At 35.3% G+C, this 17,939-nt stretch overlaps 2 protein-coding genes across 2 annotated transcripts in view; both read left to right on the forward strand.

The window, feature by feature from the left end:
• The first annotated feature begins 489 nt into the window (after window positions 1–489).
• Window positions 490–11,621, forward strand: LOC104461396 (shugoshin-like 2). Its single transcript, XM_010072979.1, is given in 9 exon segments — window positions 490–652; window positions 2,268–2,443; window positions 2,876–2,953; window positions 3,699–3,781; window positions 4,172–4,407; window positions 4,919–6,553; window positions 6,556–6,918; window positions 9,968–10,115; window positions 11,516–11,621. Coding segments are annotated over 9 exon segments (2,988 nt in total).
• Window positions 11,622–14,489: 2,868 nt separating this feature from the next.
• AOX1 (aldehyde oxidase 1) overlaps window positions 14,490–17,939 on the forward strand; it is a 41,422-nt gene continuing 37,972 nt past the window's right edge. Inside the window, exons 1-2 of the mRNA XM_010072980.1 lie at window positions 14,490–14,543; window positions 15,647–15,704. Of these exons, the coding sequence (XP_010071282.1) occupies window positions 14,490–14,543; window positions 15,647–15,704 (112 nt within the window). The remainder of the gene's footprint in view (window positions 14,544–15,646; window positions 15,705–17,939) is intronic.

The following is a 17,939-nucleotide window of genomic DNA, read 5'->3' on the forward strand; positions in this document are numbered from 1 at the left end:
GCTCCCGGTGGCGGTTGCTCCCTCCGCGAAGCTGGAACACCGTTCCCATCTCTGCCTGTCTTGCGAGACGGTTGTCTGTCACTGTTCATTTAAATTTGTAGCATTTGTAACGCGGTTTATTTAAATACTTCAATTTAAAATTTGCCTTGACAAAGCAGAAGCTGGTTTGGGCGTATTGTGAAGTGATAGAACGTTGTTTTTTTTTTTTTTTTCCCTTTAACTGTGACCGTGGTAGATAACTTGAGGGAATGGACAAGATCGAAAATCTGTGATTCTTCTAGTCTTCATGATTATTAGTTAAATATTTTGCCACTCTGTGATAATGTGACTTAAGTCTCAATGAACAATTCATTAACATGTTTGAATTAATTGAACAAAGGGAAAGACTGTTCTCAACTTTAGAGATAACAAATCCTGATAAGAGGTAACAAAACTTAACTTTTAAAAGTGTGAGAAAGATCATGTATTGTTTGGGCATTCCTCTTGACAATGTACAGGTTCATTTTGATGATGGATGATCAAGCAACTGCTGAATCATCTACCATTTTCACCTCGAATGCTGTTAAGGGACATATGAGGAAGAGGGATGGAAGATTCCAAGCTGCAAAATGGAATGCTACTTTAGCATCTAAAATAAAAACTAAATTAATAAGTAAGTCCTGTTAAAATAAAAGTGAAGCCATTTACTGCACTTAGAATGTATGACTTCAAAAGGAATAGTAATTGCAGTTAATGTGATTTGCTGAATTGCTGTCCGTTAAAAATATTAATGTGGTATGTTGAGAATTTTAGGAGAGTCTGAAAGTTAAAACACATGGCTGTAAGTTGTTTATCTAATTTGCTGAGTATTTTCAGTGCTTGCTCTTTGGCATGACAGTGTTTTAAAAGAATGTACTCAAGTGCATCTGTGTCCACATCCATTTGGGGCATCTAAAAACTGAGGTACCAAAATGCGTAAATCAGTGACCTTTTAAAATATAGTTGCCATAGAAAAATGCCTAGTATTTCCATTTGACAATAGGATTTATATAAAATCCTTCATTGAGTCATTTACCGAATCAAGGAAAACTACAAATATTAACCTGCTGATTTGATCACTTGCCAGAAGGTACTTTGTTTTCCCACTAAGTCAGGATTAAATTCAAACATCGGTTTGTCATGGTAGATGGTTGGGGTTTGTTTCTGTCTCTGACAAAAACAACATTGTGAAACATCTCGGATACTCTTCTGCAAAAGGTAGGGAAACTATAAATGTAGTGAAACTGCTATTTCAGAGCACTCTAATTCAAACAGCATGGTTAAGTGAATGTTGACTTCTGCTTCTGTTTCTGTGATTGGTGCGGCAAGAATTTTTGTTTGTATATATATCTTGGTGTTGTTGGTATATATATTTTGTTGTTTGTATATATAGATATATTTAACTTACTCTGGCTTTATGTCAAAAATACTAATTTTCAGTGAAAAATAAACAATATAGATGAATGCTACTAATGTCCTTTAGAAATTTCCACACTGCAGTAATACAAATAATTCACTAATCTGAATAGTAAATTCAAAGCATAATGTTTGGATTAACAAGGTTCTGCTGTTCTTTCCTGTTTCCCAAAGGAAAGAAATAAGGCCTTGCAAATTTTGTAATACAAATCACAGAAGTAACATCATATGACAATGAAGGGATGTAGTTGGAGCAGATTTCAAACTAACCTTGCTCGTTTTTACACTATAAAAGAGTATGGTCAGACTTGTCTCTACCTTGAGTTCAAGTTTACTCTATGTGTACTATGAACGTGAGGCAAAAAAAAATCATCTTGGCAGTATGCAGTGTTACTGGGGGGGAAAAAAAAGTTCCTAAAACTTTCTGTAACAGATATGAGTAGGCAGGTTTTCATTAGGACAGTGGAAGGTATAATTCTAATTCAAAGTTTTTTTCTTTCTGTATGCAAACAAATGTCTATTGTTTTTTTTTAGAAATCTGGAAACATTTTTATACATATGAAACTATAAATTTGTAAATGCTTTATTCTGAAAGTAACCTTTTAAAAAAAATTTAGACTAGAGCAGAATCCATGCATGAAATGAACTTGAAGCTGACAGGAGTAGTCATTGGAATGACAGCTGACAGAAACAGTTTTGTATTAGAAACTGTTATGCTTTGCTGTTGTTCCACCAAAAACATACAGATGAAAAGGTTGTTACATAGTGATAGTTCATGCAGAGAGGGCCTGGAATTGAAGCTGCAGAAAATAATATGATTTTGTCTCCTTTAGATAACTCATCTATGTTTAAATTATCTTTAAAACAAAATAATAAAGCATTAGCTGTGGCTTTGAGCGTGGAGAGAGAAAATTCTCGAAAACTAAAGAATGAGAAGATTTTTCTTCAGAAGGAAGTAGAAAAGCTGCAGCTTCATAACATCTTGCTTCGTCAAAAACTAAACCGTTTGGTATGCTGCAAATAATATAATTTCAACTTAGATCAGCTAAACCAAGATTTTATCTTCTTTGGAAACTTAATATTGCTTCTTAAAATGGTTATTTAAATTGTACATCTCAGGTTTGTGAAGTTGTATCATCTGATAGCATAGCATGCATGTTTGATTTTTCTTTCATAGGAATTTTTTGTACTTACTATTTTGTCCATCAGTATATATGTCTATCCTTAGCTATTTTAATGTCAGCTTCACCTTCCTAAGTATTGAGATGGTATTAAAAATCAGTTTGTGCTCAATTGAGTGTAAAAAACAAAAACACCAAACCAAAACAAAAACCAAAAAAAACCCCAAACTAATAATAGATTCACGTTTGTATCTTGTCTTTTCTGAAGTCAGAAGCCAATTAAAATATGTTTTTAAAATTGCTTTTTCTTTTACATGCAGAATAAAACACTTATAGAAATAGAAGTATTTTTGAATTATAACCTCTTAACTGCAATAGAAATAAGCAGTCTTTCTGAGGTAAGATTTTTTTAACTGCTACCATGTTGAACTTGTTTTCCAGGATAATATTTTCAATGCATCTAAGTGAGTGCAATGTTGAAATCATATACCCCAGTTCCTTAAAACTTGGGATGAAACCCTAGTCTAGTGAAATCAATTAAATTTTGCTGTTGCTTGCACTAAAAATGTAGGATTTAGTATTGTTTACAAAGTATGTAAGAGTTAAATATCAGTTATCCGTGATGAATTCATGTGATTAAAAAAAAGCATAGTACTTCAGTATGTGGTATTCCTCGCCGATGAGTGAGCTACTTGCCTTCCTTGCTTAGTGTTGCAATAAATACGTTGCACATGGAAACTTTACCAGAAAACATGGTCCATGTCAGTCCTTGTGTCATGGCAAAATTACAGTTAATTTTTTAAAAAGAATTATTTTTACTGTTTGTTCTGAACAGTTGCTTAGTGTTGCTCTGTGCTTCTATATGTATAATGCACTTTGCATTAGTTATAGCTACGTTTAAAAAGTCTCTACATTGCTTTGGGACGCAAGTGGGTTACAGATTTTGATAAGTTCTGCTACAAAATATTTTTCTTTAAAATTATTGTGTGTGTTTGAATATCACACAGATTATTGTGTGTACCTTTCATCAGTGCTTCTATTTTTTGCCCATTCATTATTATTTTTCCTGTGGATATTTCTGATCCTTAAAACATAAGAGAATATTCAACTGTTTCTACTTTCCCACTGTTGTTCTTTTGAAAGAATCTTCAGAGTTCTCTTCCTCTGCCAGCTGGTCCAAGTAGCCCTAGTCATGACCAGTTCAAGAGTACGTGTCAGTCAGCTAGGTAGGTGATTATATTAAATGTGGGAGTTGGTAAGTCTCTGTATTTTTTTACAACTAGTCTTTGTATGTTGTCCTAGGTATTTTTGAGGTAATGAGAACAATTTCCTGTCTGATTCAGAAAATACCTCTTTACAACTTGGAATTTGTATACAGAGAGAGTAGTAGACAAAACTTGTGTTTGCATGACTTGCTTCTTTCTTCATGGGATCTCACCAGCCCAAAGCAGGATTCTCTACCATAAAAAATACATTTGCCCCTAAGACAGAACCAAATTTCATACTTGAGTGCTTGTTTTCTGCTTTTATACATTAGTAAGGGAATGTTTTAAACAATTGAATGTTATGGCATAAAATGTAATAAAAATGTTCACAGTAAAATTTCCTCTCTTCAGATCTGTTGAACTGCTAGAGAAGCTTCCTTTAATTGCAACAGCTAATGCAAAACAGCGAGATAGCCCTTCTGTGTGTGAAATACCAAATGCTTATAAGTGTACCACTGTTTTGTCAAAGGAAATGCATTCAGATCAAGTCAAGATTGCGTTATCATTGCCTTCTGGTACAAATAATCAAAAGTTAATTGAAATAGACCCAGTGGAAACAAAAGTTGACAAAAATATTTTTTTAAAAGGTATGATGTATTTCTGTACAGCTGATTTATTTTTCAGAGCTATATGAGAATTAGTATTTAATAATCCATTACTTTATGTGCCATGCAGAAGGTATGGTATGTTTCCTAAACTGTAGTAAACCTATAAAAAATAGAATGCTCACACATAAATATATGTGCCCTAACAATCACTTGTAGAATTATGTTCCTTGAAATAACACTGATTAAATATAACAAAATCAATGTGAACAGACTAAAACTTTGATAAGATAACCAAATAATAACTAAAATAGCTATAGGAAAAAAAAATTTTCTATACCCAATTTCAGAAGTCCAACTTTGGTAAAATAATAAATTAGTTTAACTAAATTTTTAAGGACCAACCACAGCATGTATAAATTCAGTAAAAAAAAAAAAAGGCAGTCTGTGATTTTTCAGTGCTTCTGGTCCAACCTTCAGGAATGTTTTATTCTGATAACTACACTCTCTATTTTTTTCCTTCTCCAAGCTGCTGAAATTTTTCTTTTTGCAGAAAATCAGTTATGCACAGAACTAACTTGCGATAGTGCCTTCCTGACTCACGTCAAAAATACAAGATCTTTAAGACAGTCTGAGGAGTTTACAAAACAATATGATGGTTCATTGCCACCCTGTGGAAATGTGACTGAAAGAAAGAAACATGCAGTATATCAAAAGTCAAAACCTCAACCTAATATAAAGGATTTTGATAAAAAATGTAGCTCAAATAATCTGCCTCATCATGGTATCAACAGCAGCAGCAACACCAATGACATGAATTTGAACGAAAGTTCAAATGTCTTGTCTCACATTATTCCTTCATCTCTTAAATTTCACAATGAAAAGAGAGATTTTAAGAAGCTGCTTTTTACTGACAAGATGCAGCCTGAAGAAACTCTTTATGATGCTGATATGGAGTTGACTGCCAGTGATGCAGGTGAACTACTCACAGTTACAGCAAAAGACAAAGATAAATTACACCAAAATAAAAATAGTAATGCCAATTCTGACAAAACATTAGCAAGTTTCAGAAAAGTAAAATATTCTAAGAAGGATAAAGAGAAAGTTAAAAGCAAGACTGAAGTCAGTTCAAATTTGCATGCAGAAGAAAGGCACACTAGGGCTGACAATAGTGAAGTTTCAAAAACTACTGACTCGCAAACTCAAGTTTTCCAAAGTCAGACAGAACAGCTACCTACAGGAAATTCAGTAAGGAAACAGAGTTTACTAAATACCAGCAAATATTATCAAGCACAAAATTGCACAAGTCAAGCTAAAGATACTAGGAGGACATACCAGGTTAACTTAATGAGTCCAAGAAAACAGGAGACAAATAAAGAATCTTTCTCAGAAACATTGGAAGACAAGGGAAGCAAAATACAAAAAGCAGACACAAACTCATATGTTAACAAGATCCCACCAGAAGTTTGCTCTGATGAAAATTTACCATTCCAAGATAACCCGTCTAATGTATTGCCTTTACAGTGGCATACAAAAGAAAAACACAGCAGACCAAAAATAAACAGGAAAACTTCTCGAAACCCTTCTAAAATGAACACAGCAAAATACAGTAGAGAGGAAAATGGACAGTATGGAGTATATATTTCCAAAAAGTCTCAAACAGAGATACACCAATACGACAACAAAAGAAAACAAGACCAGAAGAATATTAGAAAATACAACAAAAAAAGTAGTTACAGAGAAAGTGGAGAAACTGAAAGTGACAGCATTCATAAAACTAGTCAGAAAGGAGGCCTAAAAAAGAGTAGCCATTTTTCACCAGGCAGATTAAAACGTACATTGTCAAAGGCTAGCCGGAAAACATGTGTCATACCAAAAGAAAACCTTACACAGTTCTCAGTTTTCAAAAATGAAGAATTAAAAAATAAGGATGTGTTGCCTCCAGAGACTGTTTGTGGAAATAAAGTAACTGAAACTCAGCAAATGCAAGTAACTTTGGTTACTCAGAATAGTGTCACTGTGAATACACCACAAGCTAAAGAACAAGACGATGATGGTGCTAATACGTTAAAGAAAGTAGAGTCCTCATCAGTGGCACATAAAACCCCTCACATTTATAATTCTCCTGATAATCAGGTAAAGTGCAAACAGGAGTTTAGTTCTGATGTTACTGAGACCAGACCAGAAAAAATTATTTCAGGCTTGTTGATCAAGGGGAGCAGAATGTTTTGGATGACCAGGAAGTCCCTCATGAGATAGATTCCTTTGTGAGCAAGTTAAAGCCTATGGTTCAAAATTTTTTAAAATTCTTACCTGTCAAATGTTCTAAGAATATGCCATTAAATGTAGATAACTTTTTCCAGGAAGGTCTTTCCTACGTGGAGCTCCCAGCTCTTGATAACCACAGTACTTCCAAGAACTTCTCTATACTTTCAAACTCTGAAATCTGTGGGGAAAATGATCATAATAAAGCACTGAGTGCTGGAAAAGCAGAACGAAAACCGGCTCATATTTCTAAAGAGACTTACAAAAAAACTCTCACTCCTTGTCATGGTAAGTGTATGGGTGAGAAAAAAATGGCATTTTGAATTAGATAGTGCCTGAAATAGTGGTAGGGTATCTTCTCTTAATACTGTCCTACCCTTATTGCTTGCATAGAGTGGACAAAACAGGAGTGGAAAAAGGTAAGACTGAAAATCACTAAAATTATTCATATTCTGTATCATGTATCGGTCACAATATCTTTTTTTAATTGTGGTAATTAACTTCCTTGTTACTTTTCAGTATATTCCAAGATGACATTTAGTTGGGCAGATGTAAGTAGTCTACATTCTTGAGGAGCAATTATAGTTGGAGGATGTATTCATTTTTCAAAGAACGTGATGGAATTCAGAAAGTTTGGGGTAGAAAAGATACAATATCTTGAGCTTTTATACAAGGGAAATAAGAGTGGACTACACTGTTCCCTTTATATGTGGAGAACATAGCCAGACTTAAAGATTTAATTTGTACTTCTTCAGATACTCTGCAATTCAACAGGAATTCTGAGATCTAAAAAAAAGTACGTTGAGCATGTTTTCTCTAGAATCTACCCATGAGCACGCTTTCATGTGACAATGTCTTTAAGTAAGATACATTATGTTAAGAAAATAATCAAACTTAGTGTAGTCTGGAAGATAGGTTTAGATTCTTCTATCATACGATGAAATTACTATAAAGGAGCTAAAGGAATATATGACTAACATGTCTATCCTAGAGTTTAAAGTGTAGCTTTGAAGTTTTGCAGCATAGGGGGTCCATTCTGTAAACATCATTCTCAACAAGTTCCTGTTTACTTCATTGTCTCAGAATGTCCCAACACCTAAACAGTTTCCTAGCTCAAAGTAATAGTTTGAATCCCAGACTATCAAGCAAATACTGCCTTGGCTTCATTTGAATGCTAGGGTACAATGGACAAAATAAATCTCCTATTTTACCTGACCACATAGTAGGAATGCTGACAGAATTGGACTGTCATGCAAGAAATTAGTCCTGGTAGTTTGCAGTTGCGTCTTCTCATCTCCAGTTCCTTCTTTGCAAGGTAGAAAAAGGATCCCATAATTTTATTAGCTTTAATGATAAATTAGTAAACCCTTGTGATCAGCAGTACCAAAGACTACTGACATAAAAAGCAAGCTAATAATTTGATCTTCATACATTTAAGTATAGTTTGAAAAACAGTTCATTTTTCATCCCACCGCCAAATCTGTATCTTGAATTAAAACAAAGCAAGGAAATGCCATCCTGTCTGGTGATGCCAGGCTCCTCTGATCACTACCTTGAACTATGCTCCAAAATATACCTTTAAAGTTTCCTGTAATGAAAGTATCCATATAGTTATATCTATGTGAACATAAATATTCACACTCTGAGGCATCCAGCTTTCCTAAATAATGCAGACTCATAGGTGTCTCAAAACTCTTCCAACTTATAAAGAAGATGACCTGATCTCTAACCTTAAGCTTTAGGAAAAGCTTAGAATAATAGTTTACTTTCACTTTAAAACTAGTACAAATCAAGATTGATTTGTGAAACAGGCAAACTTGGAAGGTTTTTCATGATCAGAGAGCCCTCTCATTTAAACCAAATGAGCATTGCTTTTCCTTAATGAACTCCTTCAAAAATAATTTTTTTTTCTTTTGCCATCATAAATCAGGAGGAACTTGCTGCAAGCAGCCCAAAGTCACCTTAATATGTCTTTCGTACTTAGAAGTAAAGTTAGCAGAAATCCAATGAAGAACCTCTGACTTTGTCTCTGCTTAACGCATTTCAGAAGACTATTGATGAAATGATCAGTCTTGCCCACTGAGATATTTTGCTTGATCTCAGCACAGAATTCTACTATAGAGCGATAGTAATTCAGCACTATGAGCTTGACCATCAGTTAAGAGTGCGTATGCTGGACTGTACAATGCATTCAGGTGCTATGGTAAAGAAAGAATATCTTCACTTTTTTGACAGGTATGTAGATATACAGTGATATAATTTATTAGTCTTAAGATAGGCACAACAAAAAAATCATCATTTATCCCATACATGTATGAATTTCCTCTATGAGATCAATATCATCCATTGGCTGCCACAGAAGATGAAAAGTAAAGTGTTCAAATTCAAGAAGTGAAGATAAGAGAGTTTTAAATTCAGTTCCTTTGAAAAACTGCATTCCAAATTTCCTCCTCTGGATGCAGTAAATCTAAAATTTGACCTGTATCAGTGAAGAATGTACACTCTTGGAAGAACTTTTAAGGAATACAGATTATTTCTTTAATTTTGGATTCCTGTCTACGTTAAATCTTAATGCTTTTCAGGGAGACTATGATCTAGAAATGGTTTAGAATTTTTTGAAATGTGGGCTATATAATAATTTCAATATTTCTCACAAGTTATCAAAACATTTGTCTCTAAATGGACTACTGATTGTTTAGTCTGGCATTCTGAATTGGTTTTAGAGGATTACAGAAAGCTGACAGCAATAGTACTACTTCTACTAAGGCTGGTTGCAAGGCAAGTATTCCTCTTGGATGTATTTAGTAGTTCAAAATACGAGGCATTGTAAATAGTTTGGTAGTGTACAATTCTGAAGATAAGGAAACTCAGTCACCTTGCTCTACTCATTTTATGCACATACCCCCAGAGAGCAGGCGTAAAGTTGGAAAATACGGTACTAGAGAGCTCTTGTACAGGTTGAATCTTCAGAGTATGCATGTATGACCTCCCCCTGCATTCAAGGCCATCAGCTGTGTGCAGTTTCACTTTTTTAAACACAGTAACTCTTAGGAGTCTTAAGCAGCTAGCTGCAAACTCTAATACTTAATGGGGCTTTCTGAAAATGTCCCAAGAGCCATGGCAGACCTCAGACATCTCCAAATTTCTGTAGGTTGAAAGCTGCTGTAGTGGCATTTTCTTTGATCATCTATCCTGTTTTTTGTTGAGTGTTTTTAGAGTAGGAGCAGCAACTGAAGTACCCAAATCAAGAAATTATTAAAAATAATTATTAACTGAAAGTTTACTTAATGATTCAGAAAATATTTTAAATGAGGCATGTGAACTACTGTATTTACAGGGAGAAAGTCTTTGCAAGATCTGACAAATACTAGTATACAATCTCACACTTCCTTACCTAAATCCCCCCAAACTTCAGAAGAAAATTCAGCAGCACCATCTAGACGAGCAAGAGCCACTATTTGCTACAAAGAACCCAATTTACACTGGTAGGTGTATGTAAATTAGGTGTCTTCTATGTTTTTTGGAGTAATTGTAAATGTTATACATAAATGTAAATTTATACCATAATAATGTCCTTGTAATATTTTCAAATGGCAAGATAATTTATGCACTAGTATGGTATAATTCGGACATTTTGCTCTAACTAGCATTATCTAATATAAGAAATTGCTTAAGATATATTAATTTAGTAATTAGTTATTTACCTCTCAGTGTTCTTAGCAAATTTAGTGGCACAGGGTTTCTGAGACTGTTAAAAGAAAAGACACAAATTGTGTAACAACTATTAAAATTTAAAAGAGGATTTTAAAGCCAAAGTTTTTTTCAATAAAACTAATATATATTCACTTATGTAAATAGATCTAAATCCCAATGGACCTTTATATTTATTACTTCTAAAAATATTGTGAGAGGATTTTGCCACAAAGTTGGTTGGGGTTTTGGAGTTTTTTTGGTTTGGTTTGGGCTTTTTTGAGTATAATATTGGTATAAGGAAAAATTACGCTGTATTAGTAGAATGCATTTTTGTGAGGTAAAGACGGTATCAAGATTTCCCCATAATAGTGTTGAGAGTGAAAGGATTATAGCAACTTAGTTTATTACAAAGGTGTAAAAGGAGTATGTCTTCCTTTTCTGGCAAAAACTATGGGAGGAGAAGAAAATAAATCCACAAACTGAAAAAATCAGCACAATGTTCCCATACAGCCTCAAAATATTCTTGTTTACCTCTGTAAGTAAGCAGACAACTAATTGAAACAATGACAGTGAGGACAAATAGGACCTGAAAGTAATGTAGGAAGTGTCTTTTCACTTCACCACTGGCTTTTCAGAAATATTTATGCTACGTAGCTTGTAAAAGAAATGCAAAGGGATTAGATTTACATTTTTAGTTTACTAATTGAATTGGATGCTAAAATGCTGTATTCTTATGAGATTGACACATTCTGCTCTTTTACCCCACAACAATAAGGTTCTGTATTTCTGGAGACAGACAGTAACTAATAACAGAAAAAAATGTGGATTTTAGATTATTGTCTCCTATTAGTATTTTATTTTCAAGTATACTGACCTGAATGGATGCTGTTAAGCTTTTGGTTTAAATAATTTTTGAGTTTTGTCTTATAGGAAGAAGTTATGATTACATATTAATATGGTACAGGCCACATAAAAAGACTACTATTTTTAGCATTATTTGGGAAAACAGTAGTTATCTATGCCTTGCTATTTCAGACTTACTTATTTTCCATAAATTTAATTTTTTAGTGTATCAAGCTTTCACTGAGATTATTTACCATTTGGAATTGTTATTATAATAACATTATTATTATAGTTATATAGGTGCTTGGTGATATTCATACATGATGTCTTTTATTTCTTTTGTTTACAGCAAATTAAGGCGTGGAGATCAGTTTACAGATACAGAATTTCTGGATTCCCCAGTCTATAAAGTAAAAAAGAAAAGAAGTTTTAAAAGTAAATCAAAATTTATTTGAAGAAGACAAGAGAATAGCCTTTATGAACAATGCTTCTAAAATGGGTACAATTTTTAAAATATTTATATATGTTTAGCAGTATAGGGTGCTTATTGTTCTTTGATCAGTAAAGGTCTTCCAAAGTGCAATCTCCTGGAAAGGAGCCGGTATATAAGGCACACAGGGTACTTTACTGAGGAAGCCGAATATAGATTAGGCCCCATTCTTGTGTTTTGCATTTTTGGTTAGTAATTTATAATGTGTTCAAAGGGTTTGCAGCACTTCTTAATTTGTAAGAAAAGTGTACACTTTAATAATGAGAATTAAAAATAAATCACCTTTGGGAATTTTATTGTGAGTTTTTCATGTTTACTGTGAGTAGAACCATTTCTCAATGCTGGTTGGAACAGACACAAGCATCCCAAATTTTGATAAATCTACTGAAATAGATGGAGACAGTCCCTTTTTTTTCTTGATAATTGACTTTTGGGTTTGCCAGAATCATACTGAAATTTGAATAACGAAATCTTATTTTGAGGAATAGTAGAGAGAAGTCTAGTGTCCAGAGTATTTTCCAGAGGCAGTCAGAAACAAAATAGCACTGGAATAGAAAATCAGTAGTAAATAGGATCCAGACAAAGCAACACCTTGGGTTTCCCATTGAGAGTGCTAGTGTGACAAGTAATACAACCTCACGTTACCATTCACCTATCAGGTTTTTGTACTGCTTCCCCTCTGGATTCTCATGAATCACTTCTGCATTCTGTAATGCACTGTCAGGTGACAAACAGTTTTTTGGCCTTATCTGAATCACAGATGCTGCCAGCTGCAGGCTGTAGCTCATAGCCCACACAACTTTTACAGATTACATTAGATAAAGTTCAGGTTAATTTTGCAACCAAGATAGTCATAGCTCATTTTTAATGAAGTACAAATAAGTTAACTTCTTTTGGTTATAGAAGGTGGTTCTTCACACAGTATGCAGTTACGCTGAGGAATTCCTTACTACAGGAATAGGTGTTATTAGTTTACATGGGCTTAAAAATTGATCAAATTAATGGAAGAACAATCTATGAGGAATTACCAGAAACACCATTTCCAGCACAGGATGTTCCTGAATTGTTGAAAACTGGAAGAGTATTCTGGAGAAGGCTTACTATGCATTTGACCAATTTTTATGCTTTTTCTAAGGACATTCACTGTTGAAACTTTCAGAGACCAGTTTTTTGGTTAGCTAGACCCTTGGCTGATTATTATCTGAGAAGTTTTCAGCAAACAGGCTTTTTCTTTCTGAAACATGCAGTGTATGTAACTACATTAGCAAGACCATTATGAAGAGGTGCAGAAATGGTTGGGAAGATAAATTCTATCCTGATACAATGTTATTTAAAAAAGAATAGAATATTTTTCAACTTTTATTTTCCTTTTTTTTTTTTTTTTTTTAATTCGAATGTTCTTGCTAGCCTTCACTGTTTATCAACATCGCCAGCTGTGTCATTAGAAATCCAAAAGAAGCGTCTTTTACCACTTTAGTTCCCTGTGCTGGCACTACAGCAACAAAACACAGTGGGTTTTTTTTAAGGGTTGTTTCTCTCTATTGCCCATGGTTTGAAAGCTAGAAACAGAAGCATATGCTTCATTTTCTCAGAAAAAAATAATCTTTTTGGAGATGGTCTTAATTATTTTTTCAGTGAAGGTCTTGTTCTTCCTTCCACATACCCTCAGGTGTTACCAGGTAGGCTGCTATGGTGTTCCAAATAAAAGTGTGTAATTTGCAATAAAAGTATAAGGCCTAGGGCTTTCTGCCTTAGTTTTTTACATTCCTTTTAGTATAGATAATCTTTCACAGTAACAAAAGATAAAGAAAATTACCTGAAGATGCACAGAAGTTATTTTAAGTAACTCTGAAATCATATTATTGTTGCTGTTGTCCTTCTTTCCTTGTTTTCTCCATCCTTACTGTCCCTCTTGCTCAAATTAATGTTCTATACAGAGAAAATTTACTTGTTATTTTATAGGATGCAGTTCTTTTAATTGTTCTGCAAAATGGTCCCTTACGTTAGGTACTGCATAAACAATGTTACGTTGCCTGTTGATTCTTCACTAAATGTGCTTCTTTTACCAGATCAGTTGTTATAATAGAAGCTCTTGCCAAGAAAAAGATGTACAAACAGGTCATAATATTCAAGATAAAAATTAATCTGTAGTTGTCACAGGGTTTGAGATTATTTTGCTGAGGATAAGGTAATTTGAACTTCTTTTAATAGTTTCAAAGTTGCTTTTTCTCATGTTTATTCAATCTAAATTTTTAAATATTTAATATTTTAGTTTACTGCTAAAAATTTTTGATTGTTTTAAAATTTGTAGGAAAATTAATTCTATATACTTAAGTTAAACAGGAAGAGGGAAATATGATTTTATAAATCCTTGCTTGCATAAGTAGCCCTTACAAATGCTTATAATACCTGGGTGTTACTGTCGATTATTTTGCAAGTGCAAATTCTCATTGGGCTCACGATCACTACATTGCTGGATTTTATCACAATTTAAAATTACCTTTGGAGAATGTAATGACACTTCACGTTGCTAATGTTGCTATTCTGCTCTGGAGGAACATATACGTCCTTAGAGAAAGTGTGAGGTATGTCTTAGTGTTTGAATATACCTTAAAAGGATCCAGTAAATAAATAGTGTGTTAGCTCTAAGTGTTAAGAAAGAATGACCTGCAGCCGTTAGGGCAGCGCAGCTCAGCTGCTGGCGGCTGAGCGCGGTCGCCCTTGCGAGCCCCCGGCCCTCCCCTCCTACGGCCCCGCCCCCCTGCCAAGGGCTCTCCAGCTGCTGCCGCTGGCCGGGGTTTCCTGCCGCTGTCGGTTCCGGGGCTGGGGCACAATGGCTCTGCAAGGGGGGACCGAGGAGCTGATTTTCTATGTGAATGGGAGGAAGGTAAGTGTCGCCTGGAAAGCGTGGAGAAAGGGGGGGCTGCTGTTGCAGAAGTAACCCCAAAGGGTGTGGGCACATATTTGGTTTCCTTAGACTTCCCCCTCGTGGGAGTAAAACCAAACTCTCAGACAAGCCTCCAGAAACATTCCTTCCTATCTCCGCCTTCCTGGGTAAGAAGCAAATCAGCGTCCAAGTTTTACTTCAGCTAGCTAACAGCAAGTGCTGTTAGAAGGGGAGAAGCAGCAGAGGAGGACAAACATGATTACAACATCCTGTTACAGCTAGTTCTGCTGAGTTTAGGGAAAAAATGTGTCAAAGTGAAATGGACTTTCATCTGCATATCAAATTTGTCTGGTGAGCAAACTAGTTTTTTGTTTGTACGTGCCTGGCTTCTCACCTCTGATGGTATCAGAGGAGAGGCATCAGAAGATATCAGATTTTCAGAGGCGCAACAAAGTCAGCAAGACTCAGGTGCCAAAATATGGTCAACATGAAGATAATATTGAAAGAACAAAATTAAACTGGTTGTTGATTCAGTGCAAGGGCAAGGAACTAGCTGATTCTAAGCAATGGAATAAGAAATACTGTCTTTGATCAAAAATGTAGGCATTTCTATTGCTCTCTGTTGTTAGATAAACTTTCACTTGCCATATTAGACTAAATAAAGCTAGAAGGAAAGTGGTTCCTAAAAAGCCTTACAGGGTTCCTCTGGTGTTCATCACAGTAGGTTAAAGTGCCAGGGAGACTCTAAAATCTGCAAATCATCAATTCTTTGTGCTATGCTGCCTCTGTTGTAGCAAAGTTGTACTGTATTTTTATTTCTAGCGTGGCTGAAGGTAAATTCCTTCAGTATGACCTTTCACTGGACAGCAGTTATTTTCAGTAATTTCAAGGTGCCCTGGCACTTCTTTCCAGGAAACATATCTGTCTGAGAAGGAATTTACAGAAGGAGCCCAAATTCTTCTGTGGTCTTTGGCAATTATTCTAGTTCTATGAGAAGGAACCAGAGAAGGATTCTCTTCTGGCTTTGTGGGAATGGTCTGTGCCCTGGATTTTGAAAAGGCTTGGTTTCTTATTTAAACCTTGTTTTTCATCTGTTCCTGCAGATAATAGAGAAAAATGCTGATCCTGAACAAATGCTGTTGTCTTATCTGAGAAAAAGACGTATCCTTTTCTTGTCTCTTCCCTTAAGTCACTAATTTGAAAGCCTTATACGAGCAAAATTCTCATAAATGATAATTAAAAGGTGATTTACACAATCAAGGAAATTGTGACTCCATTAAGGTAGAACAACCATATTAAACTATGTGTCTTTCTGAAGCCAAATACTCTTCAGTGAGCTACTGTATTTTTAGCCTAGTTTCCTAAACAAAGTTATGCCAGCAGGCATGACATGTATGTGTTTATCTGTTTCTCCCCATCCCCCCATAAGGAAACCTAAGAACCTTTTGGCCAGTATACATAAAGCTTGACAGAACAGCAGTCTCTAGGTTTTGTAGAAGCCTCTCTCCCAGGAAAAGGGAGATCTTGTGATGAGACCCTGAGTCTGATGGAATTCTGAGGTAATCTATTTTTTCTTACGATAACTCCAAACAGGTTTCTAGGCTAAAAAACCAGATTTAATAGTAAGTAAATATCAACAAGTGTGTTTATAAAACAGAAAAAAAAATTAAATTAGTCAGATGAGACAGAACACAAGTTGGGAGAGGTAGAGCTCTCACCCTGCCAATGTTGTCTTTGCAGGCAAGGTTCTTTCCTCCTGTCTTGGTTTCAGTCCACAGCTCAATGTCTTTCTAGGTTGCTACAAATTATGCAGCATTTGCTCTGCTCTGATCTTTTCCTCCCTTTCTCTTCACCATTTCAGAGGCCTGACTCTGTGTCTGCTCTCCACTGTTAGGTGTTTTCCAAAATCTGCTGTGCCACAAGCTTATTCCAAGAATTCATGAAGCTGTTGCATAATATTCTGGGGGACTCATAGCCAGGAGCAGGGAACAAATGTGGGACAGAGCAGTGTCTCTCCTTTTTGCAGCTTCCTAGACTGTCTCATGAAACATACCTCCACAGGGCAAGTGATGCACTGTGTACTGTAGAATTCAGACAGGAGAGAGTTCTTACCTCTGTATCAAAAGAAAATCGTAGGTCAAAACTTGTTACTGGTCAGTCATAAGGAAGAGTCTCTAGCAGAATAGGATGCTGTAGTTATGGTGCTCGTGAAAGTATTATTCATTAATTTGAACAACATTGGGCTATCAGAAGTAGAATCATAGAATCGTTTAGGTTGGAAAAGACCCTTAAGATGATCTAATTGAACTATTAACCTAACGCTACTAAGTCTACCACTAAACCATGTCCCTAAGTACCATCTACACATATTTTAAATACTTTCAGGGATGGTGACTCAGCTACTTCCCTGGGCAGCCTGTTCCAGTGCTTGATAACCCTTTCAGTGAATAAATTTTTCCTTATATCCAATCTAAATCTCCCCGGCACAACTTGAGGCCATTTCCATTATCACTTGTTACTTGGGGGAAGAGAGTGGCACCCACCAAGTAGCTCAGTACCAGCCCAACCACAAGAGTTGTACTTCATTGGTTAAAGCACATTGTTGAGTCAGATAATGTAATCCTGCACTGACTTGCTCTGACCTTGAAAAATCATTTAACCTTTCTGTATCATTGTACCCTGCTTTTAAAATGAGGATAAGATTAACTTTCAGGAGCTAGTTGGTTTCACCATACAGTTTAAAAGTAAAATTGTAGCATTCAAAAAAATAGGTCTGTGTGACGGTGTGCCATTCCCTGAGATGCATCTGCCCAGCTGTGTCCAAGACCACTTTTCTTAGCCAGACAGAGGAACTGATCCTTTCACAGCAAGCCGTTGCATATAGTTAAGTTAACGTAGCTAGGACAGCTAACTCTGGTAAAGAGACAAAAACTAATGTCAGGGAACAAAAATATAGGACAGGAATATCTTATGCTGATGCTGCCAAACTCTTTAAAATGTGAAATGATTGCCTGAATGAGTGTGAGGAGCTTTAGCATCTTCCAGTAAAGTGTTTTATAATTGCAAGGTACAGTATATTACCTCTCTAAGCATCCTGTAATTTTTTTTTTTTTTTTTGAGGCTAAATGCCATAGGAATCAGCACATTAGACCACTGTTAGCAACTGGAAGGCCCATTGTAAATTAACAAGTAAACAGAAGTGCAAGGGAAGAAACGGTATCTTAAAATATATTTGCCTTATCTGACAAGATGTCTGTGAAAGGGCTCAGTAAAGCACTTTACAGTGGAAAAAGTGGTAGAGCTTAATTAGATAAGACCTTAAAGCAATACATGCATCTCAAAGCTTTGCTGCAAGTGAAGAGTGTTAACCCTCACATTGACAAACATTTTTGTCTT

The sequence above is a fragment of the Pterocles gutturalis genome, unplaced genomic scaffold (assembly GCF_000699245.1).
Source record: "Pterocles gutturalis isolate BGI_N339 unplaced genomic scaffold, ASM69924v1 scaffold46872, whole genome shotgun sequence".
In the NCBI taxonomy this organism is placed as follows: Eukaryota; Metazoa; Chordata; class Aves; order Pterocliformes; family Pteroclidae; genus Pterocles; species Pterocles gutturalis.